The sequence below is a fragment of the Pleuronectes platessa genome, chromosome 19 (assembly GCF_947347685.1).
Source record: "Pleuronectes platessa chromosome 19, fPlePla1.1, whole genome shotgun sequence".
Classification (NCBI taxonomy): domain Eukaryota; kingdom Metazoa; phylum Chordata; class Actinopteri; order Pleuronectiformes; family Pleuronectidae; genus Pleuronectes; species Pleuronectes platessa.
Genome location: NC_070644.1, coordinates 19,182,767 through 19,205,808, shown reverse-complemented (window position 1 = coordinate 19,205,808; position 23,042 = coordinate 19,182,767). Strand labels below are relative to the sequence as shown.

The 23,042-nt window shown below is 45.2% G+C and overlaps 2 protein-coding genes across 4 annotated transcripts; both read left to right on the top strand.

Annotated features, from left to right (window-relative positions):
• Window positions 1-1,112: 1,112 nt before the first annotated feature.
• On the top strand, window positions 1,113-13,135 carry akna (AT-hook transcription factor). Of its 3 annotated transcripts, XM_053411136.1 has the most exons (23): window positions 1,113-1,349; window positions 1,537-1,624; window positions 4,516-5,172; window positions 5,257-5,530; window positions 5,965-6,039; window positions 6,497-6,653; window positions 6,837-6,901; window positions 7,021-7,080; window positions 7,164-7,282; window positions 7,372-7,540; window positions 7,802-7,983; window positions 8,112-8,255; window positions 8,416-8,662; window positions 8,941-9,050; window positions 9,163-9,413; window positions 9,656-9,791; window positions 10,025-10,174; window positions 10,292-10,434; window positions 10,537-10,671; window positions 10,782-10,901; window positions 11,053-11,154; window positions 11,384-11,513; window positions 11,840-13,135. In XM_053411136.1, exons 3-23 carry the CDS (start codon window positions 4,814-4,816, stop codon window positions 12,084-12,086), a joined length of 3,375 nt encoding a protein of 1,124 aa, XP_053267111.1. In that variant the 5' UTR covers window positions 1,113-1,349; window positions 1,537-1,624; window positions 4,516-4,813; the 3' UTR covers window positions 12,087-13,135. The 3 variants fall into 3 exon arrangements, with proteins under 3 accessions (XP_053267111.1, XP_053267112.1, XP_053267110.1); XM_053411137.1 differs by lacking the exon at window positions 1,113-1,349 and having other exon boundaries at window positions 1,357-1,624; window positions 10,543-10,671; XM_053411135.1 differs by lacking the exon at window positions 1,113-1,349 and having other exon boundaries at window positions 1,357-1,624.
• A 458-nt stretch (window positions 13,136-13,593) lies between these two features.
• Window positions 13,594-18,837, top strand: LOC128424473 (microtubule organization protein AKNA). Its single transcript, XM_053410668.1, has 16 exons — window positions 13,594-13,949; window positions 14,032-14,305; window positions 14,772-14,846; window positions 15,109-15,226; window positions 15,426-15,490; window positions 15,610-15,669; window positions 15,755-15,873; window positions 15,957-16,125; window positions 16,425-16,570; window positions 16,682-16,844; window positions 16,988-17,094; window positions 17,209-17,453; window positions 17,561-17,764; window positions 17,902-18,006; window positions 18,246-18,372; window positions 18,528-18,837. Exons 1-16 carry the CDS (start codon window positions 13,594-13,596, stop codon window positions 18,835-18,837), a joined length of 2,643 nt encoding a protein of 880 aa, XP_053266643.1.
• The last annotated feature ends 4,205 nt before the right edge of the window (window positions 18,838-23,042 follow it).

Sequence of the window (23,042 nt, the reverse complement as noted above, 5' to 3'; positions counted from 1 at the left end):
GGTTCAATAATCTGGCTCTGTCTTGTTATTCTCCTGGAAGCAGGGAACACATGCCTCCCCTGACAGATCTGCTTACGCCAGCTCCACTCGGTGCCAGTGACCACATGAAGCTCTAGCTCTACGCTCGGTGAATACCAACAACCACTCGACTGGAGTTTGACATTTGTTGTTGTTGCTGAACCAAGATGAAATTGTCCTTTTCCTCTGGTGGACACAAACGTGTGATCGGAACGTGTCTGTTACACTGTGTTCACATGATGCACAAAAACATCCTGGGAGATGCTCGACACATGTTCCCACTCTACATGTATGTAGATGCCGTGAGATTGGATGTAATTTGAATATATCTACCACTCTGAGTTATTGCAATGTTTCATCATGAGACTAATGTTTGCTGGAGATTAAGTTCTGCAGCTCAATGACCTTCAGATACTTTGAACTCTGTTGTTCTCTGTGTTACTGTATTAGAGAGAATTAATCTATTAGGATTGATAAACCTTAAAGTCAGGGTGACTCTGGTCGAAGAAGAGGAAGAGTCTCCTCTCTGTTTACATTCTCTACCCAAGCACTTATCATAAAAAGTATTAAAGTGTGGAAGAGACTTTTAAAGACCAGAGGGTGAAGGTTTAAATAATAAACACTAATAAAAACGATATAAATACTGATAAAAGCCGTTATTTAAACAGGAAAAATATTTTAACCTTTGCATATTTTAACCAACAATTGTTCGTATAATCCAAACCACTCATTTTACATAAATATTTCCACACTTATACTGGAATGATGTGGAAAGGTTGTGAAATGGCTCTATCTAGTGTCAACTCCTTTAAACTACACCCTCAGCGTTATAAGTCCCGCCTCTGAGCCCCCCTCGTCACCAATCACAGCTCAGTCTATGATTCTAAAAGGTGTAGTTTTATCCCTGAGTGTTGACTGTCAGGTTACACCAACAGCAACAAATCAAACAGTTGTGTTTTAAGTGAGGTTATAAAATGTGTATTTACTAATTTAGAACACGTGCTGGGGACAGACACGAACCATTCTGGGGTTTTATCGGAGATAAATGCCTTCGAGACCAAACTCAGGGCTGAATAATCCCCTTTTACCCAGAGTCACTATTAAATCAGTGCCTCTCGCCTCCGAACTGCTAATTAACCTCGTTAACAACAGAAACTTCAGCTTTTAAGTGATAAATTAGCTCGTCTGACAATTGGAGGACGAGGTAGAAGACACCACTTCACTTCACGTGGTTTCCTCTGCGTGTGTTTCGCTGCAGGAGCCGTAAAGTAAAGCGCTGCTAACGATAAGGAACTTTGTTATTATTATTATTAATTGAAAGTGGCACTAACGTGAGTAGCGACGGTTAATTAGCGTGTGAGCTGCTGGATTGTGGTTGTTGTTGTTGTTGTTGTTTTGTGAACGTGTAGACTTGAGGGAAAGCTTCTCAGTGAATTGTGGGTTTGTTGGGGGTGTGTGTGGTGTCCATGGAGACACAGAGCCGCGTCCATTCACTTGTGTAGTTTTGTGGTTTTCAAGGCAACACAATCCTGCTGCTGCTGCGACGGGTCTGAGATCTGCACTTTCTCCTGAAAGCCTCGATGCATCCGAACATCTGCAGCTCGACGTGAGTTTGCTGTTTAGTGTTGTTGATTCAAAGTTTCTCCACAGGATTGTGTTACTTTGATTTAAATGGTGTTTTGCAGCTTCTTCATTATTAGTCATTCAAGAGTCCTCTACCACAATTTACTGTCACGTTGTCATTGTTTGTTTTTTAACAAACAGTCTGTGGCTCAGAGTGAAGTTAGAAAACTTTGCGTTTTGGTTACAGACACTTTACAGTCAGATGTTTCAAGTGAAGTGAAAGTGAATTGGCCAACGTGTAGTATCTCTCTGTGGTGATCGGCCCACCTGTCTGACTGGTTGGACTTGGTTTTAAAGTTGCGTGCATGTTGTTGAGCAAGTCTTTCTCTTATTACGACAACAAAAACAAACAAAGAAACACATCACCCAGGAACAAAGCAATACATGTACACACCTGCAGCTCTGGTGAAGAGTGGTGGCTCTCAGTAAGAACATGTTTTCATTAGGTCTGTGCAGAAAAGTAATACTGGCTGCACATAGTTGTAGATTTCACTGTGACCCTCCGCACAAACGTGTGTGTGTGTGTGTGAGGTTCATATACACGACTATTCTGACTAAGAGTAAATGATAAGTCTCTTGTTTTTCATGCAAACTGGAACAATGGGTCAGAAACCTTTTGTTTTATGTGACATGTCAAGTCAGTACTGGTCAGCTAGTGTTATCTATAGGTCACAGAACTAATCATATGACCTGAACTCTTCCCTCTAGAGGTTTTTGCTGCCTGGTTACTGATTAATATCCTACAGATCAAGAATAGAGTCTCCTTCTTCAAGACATCACTGAAAGACAAACTGAGTGATTCAGCTCTGACATGATTGCCTTGGTGTTGTTTTGGTGTTTTACGGTTGTGCCACAAAATGAAACCGAACTCGGATGTGATGTCTTTGGATTGAAGTTCCTCGTCAGCCTCCTTTGCACCATGTTCCCTGTGTCCTCAGCTCCTCTTGTCTGCTCCTCCTAACCAGATTATCTGTCCCGTCCTGGTCACTGGGTCGTGTTAACAGCTCACAGTCGCTCTGGCTGCATTCGAGAGCGGCTGCAGCTCCACGTCTGACTCCTTCGGTGACAGCTCTGGTTAACTTGAGAATGACTTTAGGAGCCTGGCAGAGAATCTCCCCCTTTCCTTGTCTCTCCTGCTGTCTCTTTCCTCTCTTGTCTCCTCCTGTTTGTCCACCTGTCCGTCCTGGACGCAGCCTGAGCTCACCTGACAGTCAGCTGGTTAGATCCCTGCTGTGTGTGTGTGTCTGTCTGTGTGTCTGAGAGGAGGAGCAGGGCGACTGCTTCATGTCCTGGATGTGTAATGATCATTGTCTGTTTACAATCGCCCGAGCCCCCTCTAAGGGCTTTACAGCAGCTTAATAACTCCCATCTGGCAGCCCAGATAAACCTTTAGTCCCCCCCCCCCCCCAGTAATGAACAGGGAGCGTGAGCCGAGCAACAGGTGAGTTGCTTTCTTCAGTTTATTCTTATCAGCAGTTGTTTTGAATTCAGCCTTTGATTTGTCTTCTACTCCTCATCCCTCGTGTTATACAGAAAGAAAAAGACCAACTATATGAATATTGATCTTTCAGTATTTCTATTCTGATGGCGGCTGTTTCCCTGTTTCCCTGTTTTCCTGTTTTCCTGCTCCTCCTGCTCCTCTACTCCACATGCATTGTGGGTCATGTTGTTGATCAAGCGTGCGACCACTTACTCACATTTGTGTATGAATAGGATGTAGAAGGAGCACGACACCGAGCCCCCCCCCCCCCCCCCCTCCCTGTGTTTGTTTCTAACAGAATCAAAGCAAGTGTCTGTGGATGCATACGAGTGCTTCTGAATATGTGAGCAAAACACAACCCCTGATGAAGTGTGTGTGTGTGCGTGGAGACACACACTGAGAAGCTCCAGACTAATAATCTGCTTGTGCTAATCTGGGATGTTGATGAAAGACACATGGCGACTACTTCTTATAATGAGTCTCTCAGTGCTTTCTGTTGTTATTATTATATCTGAATCCCTTTCATTAGGTTGACGAGATGTTTCTCTGTTTAGGTTTTTGACTTGTTCCTGATGTTGTTGTTTAATTGTCTTCCTGGTTTTGCAATGTTTCCTAAGATATCATCAAATCCTTATGACTTTTATCATTAAAAAACGATAAACAAGAATAAAACACAAATACCAGCAAACATATAGAGCTTGAATTAAATAAACCTTTTTATGTTAAATGTTAACATAACTGCACATCTTTTTCTGCCTTGTTTATGCTACAACATTGGTTCATTCATATCCAAACTAAATGCCTGTATGTCTGTGAAAAGCTCAAACTGGCCGTTGATTCCTCATTCAGATCTGTAGTATTGACCCTACGTCTGTCCCACTGGACAATGGGACATGTTTTATTGCCGACTCTGAAAGAGCAGCCAGAGTCGGTGTTGTGGCGTTGGCATGGTGAGCGTCTCAGCTCCAGAGGGAACTTGATGGAACAATGTGAATCTAACGCTCTAATCTGACTTCAGTCACATGACCGACAGGCCCGTCCACAGTGAAGACCTGAGTTCAGGACACAGTGGACAGGCCCGTCCACAGTGAAGACCTGAGTTCAGGACACAGTATAGACAAAATAGATAACACATGCCACCAGAAACACGTGGAGGTCCAAGAGCAGGATGAATAGATGAACTCACACAAATCTGTAGGAAACAAGTAATAATTTATTTTACAACTTAAACCAATCTTATGATTCACCATCAATCAATGTGTGGTTAACTATTAGTATTAGTAATTTTTATCCATTGTGCCAGAAAAAAGTTCATAATTTCCTGTGGAGACCTCCTTCTGACAGGCAATCGGCTTCTCATACTAAATAACTGACTTAACTTCTGTTTGTTTCAGAAACTGCGTCAAATTGAACCAAAGCGACCTCCTCTTCCTCAATATCACAGACGAGTACTGACCTCAGTACTGACGCCAGCTACTGACATGAGCTGCAGTATGTAAACCTCTGTAGTCATGACCCTGAGAGTGGACATCGATTCAGAGTCAGATGAACAAGAAAATGTGTGGAGGCTTCTCCTGCCTGCCTGAGACAGAAACTCGAAGAAGACTCATCTAGCCATGGTTAGCTAGCCAGAAAAAGGCTAGCTAGCTAACAGCTAGTTAGCATTGCACATATTTATCCCCCTCGCCAGTAATGGATTACCACTTCACTGCTGAGGAAATGGCTGCTGCTTCAGGGATTGAAGATGAAACTTTCCCAGAGATGGGCTTCATAGAAACTCCTTCAGAGTCGCACAGCAGCCCCATAAGCCCCAGGTCCAGTCCTCGTCCTCAGAAGTCTGAAGAGCAGGAGGTGAAGAGGCCTCACTCAGAGTCGGTCTTTCCTGAACAAGTCACTCGGGTCTATGACAGACCTTTGAATGGATCAGTTAAGTCAGATTCGTGTCCTGAAGCTTCACATCCTGTGATTTGGACCCTCAGCGGATTAGAGTCTCTAAAATCCAGACCCAGTCCAGACAGGGAGCTGAGGACAGCTGAGGTCAATGAGTCCAGGTGAAGAGCATTTCCCTTCCTTCAACCTCATTCACAGTTTTTTCCATAAAAAGCTTCTAACCGTCAGTTTGGTTTTATCTACAGAAACCTGCCTCTGACTTACCCCACTCCAGACTTCTCGAAGGTAAAGCCCAGGGTTCGTCTCCCTATAGGTGATTACCATCCCCCTGCGAGCAGACCCTCCTCCATGAGGGAATCCCTGTCCTCCCACATAATGTACATGTCGACAGCTGACATTGTGAGGGAAGTGCTACTGAACACCACTGACGGATCCGTTGACCCATCTGCCCCCAGCTCCACTGTGCCTCAGGACTTCAGATGCCGACAGGAGGCCATCACACTGGTCGAGCAGCTACAGGTACTGACCATGGTACTGACCAGGCCTTCTTCTTCTTAACATGATCACACAGGCCCACAGCTTTTAGACATTTCATATATGTACTCACAGAGGCACATTTATTGACGTCAAACATTAAGTGTCCCACTAATCCTCTCTCCCATTGTCCAGGGACTAGGTCAAGATGTAAGGCAGCTATGACAACACAGTAACAAATCCTGCATCTGATAATAAGTCTTTCATAAATACCAATGATACTAACAAACAAGTTCCCTAAAAGAAATGTATTAAATGTCCACAAACGTTTGTTTCTGCAACACTTCCTCAGACTCATTCGGATTCGACCGAACAGAACTTTAAACCATGATCGATCCTCTCTGTCTGTCTCTTTAACCAACTCTGTTCTCTTCCCCTCTTCTTCTCCTCTTATTTCCGCCCCTTCCCTCGTGCTGTAGGAGGACCACAACAGACTGCTGACTAAACACGCTGAGGCGAACAACACCATTGATCGTCTGCGTCTGAAGGCAAAGGTAGTTGATGTAGAGATCAGGCCCTTTCATTTATCACAGTTCAGTGTCGTGCAGTCAGGGTCACGATCAGGGAAATGAAGAAATCAGCATATCGGTGCCATTACTGGTTTATCTTTAGTTGCTTCGAGCTTTAGGGGCTAGATGCAGACATTTGCTTTCTCTGTTTCATATGTAGGAATCAGAAAATAGTAGTTTTTAACTAGTTTTCTCAAGTAGTATAACTTACTCTCTGCTAGGATGTTAAGAGAAAAGTTAGTTTGACAGTTCTACCCGCATTTAGTCATCAGTATGAACACTTAACCTTTCTATGACAAGAAATGAGACCTAGCACTGATCCATAAATTAAAGTATTGACATGTGACAGTAGTTTGTATGTAAGATTTTAAATTCAGCTTTAAGCAGGTGGACTAATAATTATAGTTGATGTAGGTCATGATATGTTTCACGTTTTCACCAGGTGGACCTGTACTCTGAGCCTCCACAGCCCGGCCACTCTGTGCAGTCGGGACTGAGCAGCAACTCATCAAAGGTCATGACCTTGGACTTTCCTAGGGCTCAGAGAGCAGAGATCAACTCAGGTTCTCTTCATCCAGACGGACACTGCACTCCTCCAAGTATGTTCTTTGCTCTGCTGACACACTGCTCCTCTGATTCATTGCTCTATAATTTAATACTGTCACTGAAAATGATCCTCAACCTGCAAACAACCTGGCTTCCATCCATCATTCAGCTGCTAAGGTTGTGTCGTTCAGTGAAACTTGCATCGTATAACTCTTCTCTACCTGTCAAATGAACAGGCCCCTACGTGGGAGAGCAGCTAGCCGAGATTCTCCACACTCAGTCTGACAAGTTCCTCCAGCAGGTACTCAAGCCATTAAAGCTGTCAAGAGGGATTAGAAATAACGATTTGCAGATCTTTCTGGATGATGTGATGATGAAGTAAAGTAATTATATATTAAAGGTTCTGTGTTTTTCATCCAGCTGCAGATTTATGAAGATCTCCTGAAGAGAAAACAGCTCAAACCTTCTGAACAGATCGAGGTAAAACATACAATCAGTTTTAATCTGTCATCCTTTAGATTGATCACTTTATATCCAGCTAATCAACTGATTCTGTCCTTCAGGGCCTCGCACAGCTTAACGAGGGGCTGGACTCTTTAGAAAGGGGGTTCCTGTTTGCGAGGGAGGAGCACAAACTCCTGCAGCAGAGAGGAGAAGACGTCGGCCACTTTGACCAAGAACGGTAAGATTTCAAGATATGTCCAAGATATAATTACATATGTCTTTTGTTTTTATCATATGTATTTACATGTTTGTGCTGGTTTGTGTCAGAGAGCTGGGGGGGCTGATCTTCCAGTGTGGAATGCGTATGGATGAGCTGAAGGAGCAGGCGGAGCAGATGAGACAGGACCAGCCCACCTGTGAGGCTCCTCCCTCTCCACCTCCTTACCCTACCCCTCCATCTGTTCCCTCTGAAGATGGGAGATGGAGTCTCCCACAGGTACCCCCCCCCCCCCCCCCGCCCGTTATTCCATTGTGTGCAGTGGTGAATCTTGCTTTTTGAATCTGCTCTTGTCTTGTGGATCCATAAAAGAAAATATCAATAACAAACTATGTTGCCTCATGCTAAACTCACTCTTCTGCATGACTGAGTCACAGGACTCTGATTGCTATAGTCACTTGTCTTGAGAAAGACAAATAGAAGCTGTCAACCTGCAGTTATGTCACTTCATTTCACCTCTGATGCTGCAATTCCTTCCAGAGCCCACATATGCCTCTGCTGGTGGGTCCAGGAAGTGCAGCAGAGCTGGAGGTGAGCCCAGCCAGTGGAGAAGGCGATGATGAGGAGACGGACGAAGAAGAAACTCTGAAATGTCAGTATCTCAAACCTCTGACTGGAAAACGCAGACGTGCTCATCAAGACTTTGCTGAACTAACTGATCAGTGAGTGATGATGTTTTTATATTTTTAATTCTCTTCATCACCATCAAACCATCAGAATCTTTTCTATGGAGGGATTGTTGTTGTCAATGTTTGGAGATATTCATACTTTTTTTCCTTTTCCTGTTCAGCTATGGAAGCTTCAAGGAACTTCCCAGAACATTTGAATATAACCTCAGGGAAGCAGCTTTCTTCTCTGGGGCTTTAGGAAGCCACGAGCGGCCCGGAGTCGATGAGACAGACAGACAAAGGATTGGAGACATGGATGAACAGAGGTTAGTCATCAGAGACACAGTTCATCAGTGGCATATTCGATCTTGTAGAGGACAGCGTGAGGGCGTCATTTTAGAATATAGGACCAGACGTTAACTGTTAACACACAAATTCATACCTACACGTTACTGAATCAGATTTTCTGTTTATCTGTGTTGACAGGAAATCAAAACCACACTCTGAGGGATCTCCTGTTGGCATCAGAAATCAGCGGAGCAGCAGGTCCAGTCCATCTTCACATGCAGCCGCGAGTCCGCCCACCTCGCCCCCCGTTTATCCGCCCGGTGGCCACAGGAGGGCGGAGAGAGAGAGGGTTCACAGTAGCAGCTTGAGCAGCCTTGGAGAGACTCCTGCATCGGAGAGGAGGAACTCCAAACTCCAACCTGGGAGCAGCAGAACACTTTCCCAGGTCAGTTTATATCAAACATTTCCAGGTTAGGCAAGATGTTACCTTAATGTTGTAATAAATGCAGTCCACACCTCAGATTGTTTCACCCTCGGGAGGTCATAAAGCTCAAATTTAGAACTCCACAACATAATATGTGTTAACTCATTCTGTGGTTGATTCTGATGTTACAGAATCACGTATAAAATACATTTTTTATTTATTTTATGTTATTCTGTTGTTCAATATATCTAAAAGTGTCTTTATAGATAAATGTGGTTTATTCTTCTTTCTGCGTTCAGCCGGATGGTGTCATCTCTCCAGAGACGGACAGCGGGTTTATTGGATCAGAAACCTGCCATCTGACTCCCCCAGCTGGCCCCAGTCCTCACCACCAGGGGGTGTCTCAGAGGTGAGGAGGTCTCCACATACACACACATCTACTGCCCCATACAATAACCTCATGCCTGATTTTGTATCTTTTCTTTCTTTATATGTTTGAATATTCTATCTTCTTGTCATAGCTATTTAGTCCCTCAGGACGGGAACACAAGGAAACCTCAGACCGTCTCAGCATCGCCTCCTCCCTCCTCACCGATAAACCGACACACAGGGGCAGAGTCCAGAGGGGCCTCCTGGGCCCTCAGCCCCGAACCGACGAGCAGAGGCAGACAGAGGAGGCGCGACTCCTCCTGCTCCCCACAGCGCTGGGTCAGTCAGACAGAAAGAACCAGGGCCGACAGAGGAGCCCGACTGGAGCGTGACAGCAGTGAGTGTAAGTCCTGTCCATCACACAGAGAGTGGTGCTGTTAAGTCAATAATAAGGCCTGTTGCACTGTTATAACCTACTTTCTATTCAGAGTGTGTGTAAGTTCTGTAGTTTGCATCAATTAAATGGGACGGTCGGGCCTTTACGGAGGTGTGAGCTCATTTAGTGCTATTTTAGTTACTTCCATTTGTTTATTAGTGTGTATTTGTCTCTGTGTATTCAACGTGCTGTCCTCTTCGTCTCTGCAGCTCGCACTGTGTCTGAGGACGGACAGAGTGACCAGTTCGCAGAATCCCTCAGCTTCCAACCAAGCTCCTCCCCCACAACACCACGTCACCATGGCAATTCTCTCAGAGCTCTGGGACCCAGAGTCGTGGCGGATCGGTAAGTGTGTGTGTGTATGTTCTTGTACAGCTGTCTTTGTGAGGACCAGTCTACAACCTACGGAGTGAGGACATTTTGGGAATGTGAGGACATTTTCGCCTGTCCCCACTTTGTCGTCGTCCCCCCCCCCCCCCCCGATGGACTGTTTGGGGGTTAAGACTTGGTTTTAGAGTGAGGGTTAGAATTAGGTTTAGGTTAGGAGCTTTCTAAATATCTTTGTGTGTATTTTTTAGCAATGCACTTCGGACTCTGGAGGCCCAGGTCATCAGACTGGAGGAGATAATGCATCGCCTGTGGAATAAGACAACTCTGAGCCCTGTGAGAGCAGCTCCATCAGCTCTAGAGAATCACACTCAACTCTACACATCCACACCTCGCAGCAGGTTGGTTTTTATCTTCCATGTGCAGCCACAGTCTCTCATTGTACATAGACACCGGCCAGGCCAACGCAGGCTCGTCTCTTAACCTTAACCTTAATTTGATTCCTGCTCTTTGCTCAGGCCTGATGAGAGATGTCCGAGTAACGTCAGGAAGGGAAGAAGAGAAAGACAAAAGGCTGAAGAGGTGGAGGAGTGTAAACTGAGACCAACGGCCAGAGAGAGATCACCCTGTGTGGACAGACGAACATCGCAACGTGACATCTGCAAGTTTACACTCCAGCATAACTTGAAATGCTATCAGCACGTGTACTGTGTGTCCATCAGTGAAGCAACAAAACTAATACGTGTGATATTTTTGATTTTAGTTGCAGGTTCAGATCCGGAGCCCTTTACTTCGCAGCCTCGGCCTCGGATATCCAGACGCACTCAAACATCCTCTGCAGCACCAGGCAGCTGCTGCTCACACACTAATAGTGTCCAGAGCAATGAAACACATTTGAGTAAGAAAAACCGTCGCTGCACTGCAGACATTTACATTCATCCACTTCTTCCACAAAACACAAATAAGTTTGTATATTTTGTAATCCATGTTTGTGTGTGTGTTTTGCAGGGCAGCTTCCAGCCGAGTCTATTCAAACGTCAAACACAGCAGAAGAACCTGACCTCGGAAATCATCCACTTCCTGTTCTTTGTGTCAAATGTTCGTCACGTCTCCGAGCACGATCTGCTCGTAAGAAACCTCGTTCTTGTTTTATCCTTTTGTAACGTTCTTACTAAGATATTAAAAAAAAACTTTTTTTATTTTGTTATTCATTTTAATCCAGTGTAAAGTCCTCATTTATCAGTTTCTTCCTCTTGTCGTCTTCTCCTTGTCCCGTCAGGTCCAGCTGGTGGCAGCAGCGAGTCGACCCCCACCCCCTCCTCCTGCTCTCATCACTGTCCTCTCTGTGGATGTCTTCAGCCTAACAGAGACACTAAGACAGGTTTGTCTTATGTGATTCAGTTCGGACACATTATGAGACAATGAGTTCTCATGTTGAGACGTCTTGTGATATCACTAATCTGTGACTTGGCAAAATGTGAATTTGTTGACCAGCATCAGGACCAAAATTTATTCGAGCTCGGCACATAAATAATTTCAGTTTGCAGTAAAAGAAATGAGTTTAATTATCTAAAGTGTTAACAGAGCCTCTGACCTGCTGTGACCCTCAGACTGTCACAGACAATCCGCCCCACGCACAAGCTGCCAATCAGCCGAGTCCCCGGACAGAACGGCGAGGAGAGAATACCACGCAGTTCCTCCTGCCCCGCCGCAATGCATGCTGGTTGGCCCGCCACTTCTGTAAGTAACGCACACTCACAGGTAGTATAGAAATAAATGCAGGTATTACCGTACAAACCTTCACTTGGACCCGACCTGTTTAGATTTCACAGCCGTTTTATTTCTACTTTTCTCACTCTCTGTGAAACCTGTACGTGACTGTGGCAGTTTGACATCCATCAGTGTAAATAATCTTTAATTTCCTGTTAGTTGGAAAAGTAAGAAAATTGTTTATGCTGCACTTCTAAAAGATTTCTATGAAAACATAACACATATTGTTTAGTTAATTTTGTTTCTCACCCAGACTGTCACTAATTTAGTTTTTCTGTCGCCCATGTCTCTTTCAGTCTGTACTCACAGCCCGTCCATGTGTCTCCGAGCAAAAACCCTGGCACATCCTCAGGGGTCAGAGGTCACAAGGAGTCGAGGATGAGACGCTCCAGGTCTGTCGATGGGCAGATCTCCTTGGACGTCTCGCTGGACAGAGCCATCAGAGCTGCTCAACACATGAAGCAGACCTCCAGACACATGGCTTGCTCTCTGGCTACTGGGCTGCAGTTTCAGGAACGGCTGACTCAGTTCTCCAGACGCTAGCCGAACTCACCTCAGAGACTGAGCAACGATAACTCACGAGACACGAGCTGAATGAAGGACCTCATTGAAAAAGACTCAAAAAGAATCTGAAATCTTCCTCTTCTTTGTGGATTCTCTTTGGTTTCAACCTTTACAGAGAATTTGTTGAAGCTTCTTTGTTTTTAAATGTTATTTATGCCAACATTTAAATCTCAATCATGAATTTATGTACCAGTCATATTGATTTCAGAAAAGGTGCTGTCGTATGTTCGTAATAATTTTCGTAAATGATGCAGAACTGTAGATCGGTCTGAAAATGTATTTGATCATATTGATTTTTAAAGACATCAGTTTGCTCTTTATTCACCTGACATGAAAAAGTCAAACTGTCTTTTGAGATAATACTCATTTGTTGGTCATGTGATTTTATATTTAATGATCATGTGACCATTTATGTCTAGTCAGTAGTAACAAAATTGTTTAATAGTTGTGTTGAGCCACACGAGCAGTATGTAGTCGTGTTGTGTTTTTTTCTTTCCACCTCTCCATCGGCATAGTGGTGAGTAGATTATGAGTGAATTTTCATGTTTGGGTGAACTATCCGTTTAATCGTTTAAGCATAGTGAATAAAAATCTAAAGTCACAAAAATTTAGACTGAAAATGTGTTCACGTCTAGACTAAAGATTAGAAATTATACAGTTAATAACTAAATTCTGTGCATCAGTTAAATCTTATGCTTGTAAATACACATGTGCCAGATTCTACTGTAACTTCACATTCCAGCACTGCACTGACAAGAATATAAAGAGACATACGATTATTTCTACTGTTAAAATATTTATATGTGGGTTAAACATACCACATATTTTCAGTAACTTCTGTGTTTGTTAGTGTCTAATTCTTTTTTTTACTTTTGTACAGTTATTTCTCAAATTATTTTTTTAATTGATTTGCAAGGAATCTTTTTAAAATCTCTAATTAGCAATAGTAAAAAGAAAATTAACACATTGTTTGTGCGATGCTGTCTTTTGTTTGTTATAAATGCCCTCAAATAAATATGCCAGCTTGAAGGCTAAAGTAAGAGAACAACTGAAGTCTTGCTTAATCTCTGTACGACTGATATGACCTGCAGGTCTCTGTATTCAGGACCTGGCTGAGACAGAACCTGAGGATTTTGTCATTGAGGGCATTAAAGACTCCTATCAGCGGCATAGACTCATCCTGAATGTCATCAAAGGAACCTTGTTAATTTAGGAGAACTGGATTCAAAGACAAACCCACAACTCCAGCTTGACCGTTCATACAGCGCCTTTATAAACATATCAAACGTAAGTCGAAAATGTTTGCGACCAGCCATCCTAACACACTGGATAAATGTTTTCAAATGCATAATAATCAGTCGATTAAGTATATACTGTTCTATTTCAAGCTTTATTTTGTAGACCTAGCCATGGTAAGCTAGCCAGCAAAGAGGCTAGCTAGCTAACAGCTAGTTAGTATTGTACATATTTCTCCTCCTCACTAGTAATGGACAACTACTTCACTGCTGAGGAATTGTCTGGGGTTTCAGAGATTGAAGATGAAACTTTCCCCGAGATGGATTTCACAGAAAGTCCTTCACAGTCTTACAGCAGCCCGATAAGCCCCAGGTCCAGTCCTCTTCCTCAGAAGTCTGAAGAGCAGGAGGTGAAGTGGCCTCAATCAGGGTCTGTCTTTCCTGAACAAGTGACTCGGGTCGATGACGGACCTTTGAACGGATCAGTAAAGTCAGACACGTCTTCACATTCTGAGATTTCCACCCTCAGCACCGTAGGAGCGGAATCTCTAATATCCAGACCCAGTCCAGATAGCGAGCTGAGGACAGCTGAGGTCAATGAGTCCAGGTGAAGAGCATTCCCCCCCCTTCAACTTCAGTCATAGTTTTTCCATAAAAAGCACTAACCGTCCACACTGTTTTATTTACAGAATTGTGCCTCTGACTTACCCCACGCCGGACTTCTCGAAGGTAAAGCCCAGGGTCCTTCTCCCCAAAGGCGATTACAAGCCCCCTGTGAGCAGACGCTCCTTCAGGAGGGAATCCCCGTCCTTCGACACAACGTACATGTCTCCTGCTGACCTTGTGAGGGAAGTACTACTGAGCACCTCCAACGGATCCTCTGATCCATCTGCCCCCAGCTCCACTGTGCCTCAGGACTTCAGATGCCGGCAGGAGGCCATCACACTGGTCGAGCAGCTACAGGTACTGACAATGATGTGGTTTCATAGACATGATGAAGAGGGAATATCAACTGACCACGTAACTACTGTAACCAGGTTCCAGTTTTAGGCCCTATTCTTCTCTTCCATTGTTATTTATTCTACAGAGATTGATTGAGAGTGGGAAGAAGAATATTGTCTGAAGATCATTGATCTCGAGGCCACACAATAATATATGAATTACTCCTTATTCCAGGATGGATAGGCCTCACTAAATGTACTTTACATTGTCTGAAATAAAGTTTTATATTGTAGTATTAACGGACCCAAAACATGAGAAACAACAGAAAGGACAGGGCGTCCACAGACTTTTGTTTCTGCAACACTTCATCACACTCATGGATTCAACCTAACAGAACCCTAAACCATGATCGAACCTCTTTTTAACCAACTCTGTTCTCTTCCCCTATTCTTCTCCTCTTATATCCATCCTTTCCCTCTTGCTGCAGGAGGACCACAACAGACTGCTGCTTCAGCACGCTGATGCGAACAACACCATCGATGTTCTGCAACTGAAAGCACAGGTAGTTGAGGCCATTTCATTTATCGCAGTTCAGCACGGTGCAGTCAGGGTCACAATCAGGGATTTGAAGAAAGCAGCAGATCGATGCCATAACTGGATTATCTTTCGTTGAGTCAAGCTTTAGGGACTAGATGCAGGCGTTTTCCTTCTCTGCTACATATGTTCGTTGCACTGAATCAATTCGGGTCGCGGTTCTTGCCGTGTTTCCGCTCGGGGGGAAGATAGAACGCACAAATAATTATATTTCTAATTTCTCCTGGTAGATGCAGTCACGACTGAGAAACGACTCCTCAAAGGTCATGGCCTTGGACTTTCCTCGGGCTCAGAGAACAGAGATCAACTCAGGTTCTCTTCATCCAGACGGACACCGCGCTCCTCCAAGTATGTTCTCTGTCCTCAGCCTCCACTTCTCTGCTGACACACTGCTCCTCTGATTCATTGCTCTACCATTTAATACTGTCACTAAAAATGATCCTCAACCTGCAAACAACCTGGCTTCCATCCATCATTCAGCTGCTAACGTTGTGTCGTTCAGTGAAACTTGCATCGTATAACTCTTCTTTAACTGTCAAATGAACAGGCCCCTACGTGGGAGAGCAGCTGGCCAAGATCCTCGACATCCAGATTGACAAGTTCCTCAAGCAGGTACTCAAGCCATTAAAACTGTCAAGAAGAATAACAAAAAAAGAATAACAGATCTTTCTGGATGATGCGATGATGAAGTAAAGTAATTATATATTAAAGGTTCTGTGTTTTTCATCCAGCTGCAGATTTATGAAGATCTCCTGAAGAGAAAACAGCTCAAACCTTCTGAACAGATCGAGGTAAAACATACAATCAGTTTCAATATGTCATCCTTTAGATTGATCCCTTTATATCCAAACTAATGAACTAATTCTCTTCCTTCAGGGCCTCTCAGAGCTCAATGAGGGGCTGGACTCTTTAGAAAGGGGGTTCCTGTTTGCGAGGGAGGAGCACAAACTCCTGCATCAGAGAGGAGAAGTGGCCGGCTACTTTGACCAAGAACGGTAAGATTTATGTCCAAGATATAAATACATATGTTTATTATTTTCATTGTATGTGTTTACATGTTTGTGCTGGTGTGTGTCAGAGTGCTGGGGGGGCTGATCTTCCAGTGTGGAATGCGTATTGATGAGCTGAAGGACCAGGCGGTGCAGATGAGACAGGACCAGCCCACCTGTGAGGCTCCTCCCTCTCCTCCTCCTCAACCCACCCCTCCATCTGCTCCCTCTGAAGATGGGAGGTGGAGTGTCCCACAGGTAAGTGCAGGTCAATAATCATCTTTGTTTCTAAATAAGCCTATAGAATGTTTGTAAAAATACATGGAATAGGACAACATGTAATAAATTGAGTTGAAGCAAAAATCTGGTTTTCTAAGTTGCCTAAATGTGCAGGTTAAATCCTATGGTTAAATCCAACTAAAATATATTACACTCTTCTGCATGACTGAGTCAAAGGACTCTGATTCCTAGTCACTTGTCTTGAGAAAGACAAATAGAAGCTGTCAACCTGCTGTGATGTCACATAATTTCACCTCTGATGCTTCAATTCCTTCCAGAGCCCACATATGCCTCTGCTGGTGGGTCCAGGAAGTGCCTCAGAGCTGGAGGTGAATCCAGCCAGTGAAGAGAGTGACGATGAGGAGACGGACGATGAAGAAACCCTGAAATGTCAGCATCTCAAACCTGATGACCTGACTTATCAGTGAGTGATGTATTCATGTTTTATATTCTCTTCATCAGAATATTTTCTATGGAGGGATTGTGGTAGTCAATGTTTGGAGATATTCATACTTTTTTTCCTTTACCTGTTCAGCTATGGAAGCTTCCAGGAACTTCCCAGAACATTTGATTATGACCTCAGGGAAGCAGAGAGAGAGAGGTTTCACAGTAGCAGCTTGAGCAGCCTTGGAAAGACTCCTGCATCGGAGAGGAGGAACTCCAATCTCCAACCTGGGAGCAGCAGAACACTTTCTCAGGTCAGTTTATATCAAACATTTTCCAGGTCAGACAAGATGTTACCTTAATGTTGTAATAAATGCAGTCTATGCCTCAGATGGTTTTACTTGTTCTAGTGTCTGTATAGATACATGTGGTTTAATCTTCTTTCTGTGTTCAGCAGGATGGTATCATATCTCCAGAGACAGACAGCGGGTTTATTGGATCAGAGCGCTGCCGTCCGACTCCCACATATTGCCCCAGTCCTCTCCACCAGGGGGCGTCACAGAGGTGAGGAGGTCTCCACATACACACACAACTACTGCCCCATACATTAACCTCATCTGTGATTATTTTTGTGTTTTCTGTCGTTTTATGTTTGAATATTCCTTTTTGTTGTCATAGCTATTTAGTCCATCAGGACGGGAACACAAGGATACCTCAGACCGTCTCAGCATCGTCTCCTCCCTCCTCACCGATACACCGACACACAGCTGCAGAGTCCAGAGGGGCCTCCTGGGCCCTCAGCCCCGAACCGACGAGCAGAGGCAGACAGAGGAGGCGCGACTCCTCCTGCTCCCCACAGCGCTGGGTCAGTCAGACAGAGAGAACCAGGGCCGACAGAGGAGCCCGACTGGAGCGTGACAGCAGTGAGTGTAAATTCTGTCCATCACACAGAGAGTGACGCTCGTAACTCTATACACAAGTGTCTCTTTTTCTCTGTGTATTTAACGTGCTGTCCTCCTCGTCTCCGCAGCTCGCACTGTGTCTGAAGACGGACAGAGTAACCAGTCCTCCACCACTGCACAGCGTCACCATGGCAGTTCTCCCAGAGCTGCACCAAGGACTCTGGAGGCCCAGGTCCCCAGACTGGAGGAGGCCCAGGTCCCCAGACTGGAGGAGGCCCAGGTCCCCAGACTGGAGGAGACCGTGCATGTCCAGAGCAATGAACCACACCCGAGTAAGAACAACCGTCGCTTCACTGCAAAGAAAATCCTGTTTTATTTGGTCGTTCATTATAAACCAGTGTAAAGTCCTTGTCTATAAATCCGGTTTGATCAGTTTCTTCCTCTTGTCGTTTTCTCCTTGTCCCGTCAGGTCCAGCTGGTGGCAGCAGCAAGTCGACCCCAACCTCCTCCACCTCCTGCTCTCTTCAATGTCCTCTCTGTGGATGTCTTCAGCTGAACAGAGACACTAAGACAGGTTTGTCTAATGTGAACAGTTCCATCACATGAGAGAATCAGACGTTAATGTTGAGACGTGTGTGTTTGTGTGTGCGTATGTGTGTGTGTTTGTCTGTGTGTACTCTGACTCTCCCACTCTGTATGGTTAATGATGTCATCAATTTGTGACTTGGCAAAATGTGTATTTGTTGTTCGCTGAGCTCAGCCCATCAATAATCTAAAGTGTTAACGGAGCCTCTGACCTGCTGTCACTCACAGACTGTGACAGAGACTCTGCCCCAGGCACAAGCTGCCAATCAGCCGAGTCCCCGGACAGAGCGGTGAGGAGAGCATACCACGCAGCTCCTGCTCCGCCCCAGTGCATGCTGGGAAGCTCGCCACTTCTGTAAGTAACGCACACTCATAGGTAGTATTAGTTTAGGTTGCACATGTAAACACGTGGAAGAGATTTCTATGAAAATCCAACATATTGTTTAGTTAATCTTGTTTCTCACCCAGAGTGTCACTAATTTAGTCTTCTGTTGCCCATCTCTCTTTCAGCTTGTCCTCACAGCCCGTCCACGTGTCTCCTGGCGACAGCTCAGGCACACCCTTAGGGGTCAGAGGTCACAAGGAGGCGAGAAGGAGGACGAGACGCTCCAGCTCTGTCGATGGGCAGATCTCCCAGGTCGTCTCTCTGAACATCTTTCTTGACAAAGCCATCCGAACGATTAAACACATGCAGCAGACCACCCGCCACATGGCTCGCTCCCTGTCTGCTGGGATGCAGTTTCAGTCAAGGCGGAATCAGTCCACTCTGCAGACGCTGGTCACTAGACTGGGTTCAGCTGCAGACACACAAACTGAATGAAGGACGTCAGTAAATAAGAATCAAAAAGAATCTGAAATCTTCTTTGTGAATTATCTCTGGTTTCAACCTTCAGAGAGAATTTGTTGCTGGCGTATGTACCTAATGATTTTTCGTAAACAATGCAGAACTGTGGATGGGTCTGAAAACGTCTTTGATCATATTGATTTTTTACAGACATCAGTTGGTTCTATATTCACTTGACATGAGAAATTCAAACTGTCTTTATATGATTGTGATGAGTTAATTGTTGGTCACGTGAATTAATATCAGGATTAAAAGACAAAAACTAAATATCAGATGTGTTGGGAAAGACATGAAGGAATACATATCATCATCTAATTAAGCGAATCAGGATTAATAGGAGAGTGATGTATTTGTTTTTTGTCATTTGTTTGTATTTAAGATAAAATGATGAAATAAATATAAATGACCCAAGTTTTTAGTCCATCAGGACGGGAACACAGGGAAACTTCAGACAGTCTCTACTAGACAGACAGTCCAGACAGACAGTCCAGACTGTCTAGACAGACACACACTCAAACCGTCTAGACAGAAAGACTGTCTATACAGGCAGTCTAGACAGACAGTCCAGACAGACAGCCCAGACAGTCTAAACAGACAGTCCAGACAGTTTGTCTAGAGAGACAGTCCAAACAGACAGTCCAGACTGTCCAGACAGTCTAGACAGACCAACCGTCAGACTATCAGACCGTCTAGAGAGGCAGACTGTCTAGACATACAGACTAGAAAGACAGTCTAGACACACAGTCTAGACAGACAGTCCAGACAGATAGTCAGACCGTCTAGACAGACAGACAGTCTAGACAGACCGCCTAGACCAGTGATTTTCAACCAGTGTGCACACTAGTGTGCCGTGAGAGATCGTCAGGTGTGCCGTGGGAAATGATCTAATATCTAGTGCTGCACCGAAGTATCGGCCGAACATCGGTAGCGGCAGATAAATGCCTCGTTTACCGACATCAGCACATCGGTAATAAACTTGACTTTCACCGATATCATTGGTATTTGTGGTTAAACCGCTGGGCAGGTGCCGCGGCTGGGGGAGCAGTCGCCCTCCTCTCCACGCCGCCGGAGACTCGGCGTGCGGCACGCCTCGACATTTTTTTTGGGGGGGGGGTCCTATTCCGCTGTGCCTCACGGCGTCAGTGGTGCTGGGTGCTTTCTTTCTCTTGGACCGCGGGGCGGTGTCCGTCGCCGGTGCGGAAGGCGGGCCGTTGGAGGGGACCGGGTACGGCGGTCGGCGACAGCGACTCTGGACGCGTGTCGGGCCCTTCTCGCGGATCACCTCAGCTACGGCGCCCGCTGGGGGAACCCTGTGTTCGCGCGGGGGGGCCCTCCGGCGGTGCGCCTCGGCTGGCGCCTAGCAGCTGACTTAGAACTGGTGCGGACCAGGGGAATCCGACTGTTTAATTAAAACAAAGCACCGCGAAGGCCCACGGTGGGTGTTGACGCGATGTGATTTCTGCCCAGTGCTCTGAATGTCAAAGTGAAGAAATTCAATGAAGCGCGGGTAAACGGCGGGAGTAACTATTGGCACTCAAAACAGGTCAATCTGTTTTAGACAGGGTTAAAAGTTCCTGTTTTAAATTATCCTTGTGGTATTTTGACCAAAATATGTTACAGACATTTCAATAAGACCCCAAGGAACCATATCAAATGTGATAAACTGGGTATAATATGTCTCCGTTAAATAAAGTTTAGTTAAATCAAAGATTGTTTCATAAATCTGATTCAATTTGTGCTCATTAAAAGGTAAGAGTAAGAAAGGGCTGAAATAATTTAAAATGGTGCTTTTTAATACATTTAGAAATTATTATTACTAACTATATGTATTATATGTACTGCGTTAGTCCATAGAGTGTCATTTTGGTTGGTGGTGTGCCCCAGGATTTTGTAAATGTAAAAAATGTGCCGCGGCTCAAAAAAAGGTTGAAATTCACTGGCCTAGACAGACAGTCTGAACAGTCTAGACAGACATACAGTCAAGACAGACAGTCCAGACAGACAGTCCAGACAGACAGTCAGACAGTCTAGACAGACAGACTGTCTAGAAAGACAGTCTAGACATACAGACAGTCTAGACAGAAAGTCCAGACAGTCCAGACAGACAGAGAGTCACACCGTCTAGAGAGACTGTCTAGACAGAGAGACTGTCTAGGCAGACCGTCTACACAGACAGACAGTCCAGACAGACAGTCAGACCGTCTAGACAGACAGACAGTCTAGACAGACAGACAGTCTGAACAGTCTAGACAGACAGACAGTCTAGACAGACAGTCCAGACAGACAGTCCAGACAGACAGTCAGACCGTCTAGACAGACACACAGTCTAGACAGACAGTCTAGACAGACATTCCAGACAGTCTAGACAGACAGTCTAGACAGTCTAGACAGACAGTCTAGACAGACAGTCCAGACAGACAGTCAGACCGTCTAGACAGACAGACAGTCTAAACAGACCGGCTAGACAGTCAGTCTGAACAGTCTAGACAGACAGACAGTCTAGACAGACAGTCCAGAGAGTCTAGACAGACAGACTAGACAGACAGTCCAGACAGACAGTCAGACCGTCTAGACAGAAAGTCTAGACAGTCTAGACAGACAGACAGTCAGACAGTCTAGAAAGACAGACTGTCTAGACAGACAGACTAGACAGACAGTCTAGACAGACAGACAGTCTAGACAGAAAGTCCAGACAGTCCAGACAGACAGAGAGTCACACCGTCTAGAGAGACTGTCTAGAAAGAGAGACTGTCTAGACAGACCGTCTACACAGACAGACAGTCCAGACAGTCCAGACAGACAGTCAGACCGTCTAGACAGACAGACTGAACAGTCTAGACAGACAGACAGCCCAGACAGACAGTCTAGGCAGATGGACAGGCAGTCTAGACAGACATCCAGTCAGACCGTCTAGACAGACAGACTGTCTTGACAGAAAGACTAGACAGACGGTCTAGACAGACAGTCTAGAAAGACAGTCCAGACAGACAGTCAGACCATCTAGACAGACAGACAGTCTAGAGTCTGTCTAGACTGTCTGTCTTGACTATCTGGACTGTCTGTCTAGACGGTCTGTCTATACTGTCTGTCTTTCTAAACGGTCTGTCTAGACTGTCTGTCTAGACGGTCTGTCTGTCTAGACTGTCGGTCTAGTCTGTCTGGACTTTCTGTCTAGACGGTCTGTCTGACTAGACGGTCTGTCTAGACTCTCTGTCTGTCTAGACGGTCTGGACTGTCTGTCCAGACTGTCTGTCTGTCTAGACAGTCTGTCTGTCTAGACGGTCTTTCTAGCCTGTCTGTCTGTCTAGACAGTCTGACTGTCTGTCTGGACTGTCTGTCTAGACTGTCTGTCTTGACTATCTGGACTTTCTGTCTAGACGGTCTGTCTAGACGGTCTTTACAGTCTGTCTGTCTAGACGGTCTGTCTGTCTAGACGGTGTGTCTAGACTTTCTGTCTGTCTAGACGGTCTGTCTTGACTATCTGGACTTTCTGTCTAGACGGTCTGTCTAGACGGTCTTTACAGTCTGTCTAGACGGTCTGTCTAGACTGTCTGTCTGTCTAGATGGTCTAGACTGTCTGTCTAGACTGTCTGTCTAGACTGCCCAGTCTGTCTGTCTAGGCGGTCTGACTGTCGGTCTGTCTAGACGGTCTGTCTGTCTAGACTGTCTAAACTGTCTGTCTAGACGGTCTGTCTAGACGGTCTGTACAGTCTGTCTGTCTAGACAGTCTGTCTGGCTAGATGGTCTGTCTAAACTGTCTGTCTGTCTAGACGGTCTGGACTGTCTGTCTAGACTGTCTGTCTGTCTAGAAGGTCTGTCTAGACTTTCTGTCTTGACTGTCTGGACTGTCTGTCTAGACAGACAGCCCAGACAGACAGTCTAGGAAGATGGACAGGCAGTCTAGACAGACAGACAGTCAGACCGTCTAGACAGACAGACTGTCTTGACAGAAAGACTAGACAGACGGTCTAGACAGACAGTCTAGAAAGACAGTCCAGACAGACAGTCAGACCATCTAGACAGACAGACAGTCTAGACAGACAGACAGTCTAGACAGACCGTCTACACAGACAGACAGTCCAGACAGTCCAGATGGTCTAGACAGACCGTCTAGACAGATAGACAGGCAGTCTAGACAGAAGGACAGTCTAGACAGACAGTCCAGACAGTCTAGGCAGACA

Coding starts and splice junctions, on each gene's coding strand:
- akna (XM_053411136.1), top strand. CDS start 4,814: ATGGATTACCACTTCACTGCTGAGGAAATGGCTGCTGCTTCAGGGATT. Junction 7,081..7,163: donor AACCTTCTGAACAGATCGAG/GTAAAACATACA, acceptor TCTGTCCTTCAG/GGCCTCGCACAGCTTAACGA. Junction 10,672..10,781: donor GAGCAATGAAACACATTTGA/GTAAGAAAAACC, acceptor TGTGTTTTGCAG/GGCAGCTTCCAGCCGAGTCT.
- LOC128424473 (XM_053410668.1), top strand. CDS start 13,594: ATGGACAACTACTTCACTGCTGAGGAATTGTCTGGGGTTTCAGAGATT. Junction 17,454..17,560: donor CCGACTGGAGCGTGACAGCA/GTGAGTGTAAAT, acceptor TCGTCTCCGCAG/CTCGCACTGTGTCTGAAGAC. Junction 17,765..17,901: donor GAGCAATGAACCACACCCGA/GTAAGAACAACC, acceptor TTGTCCCGTCAG/GTCCAGCTGGTGGCAGCAGC.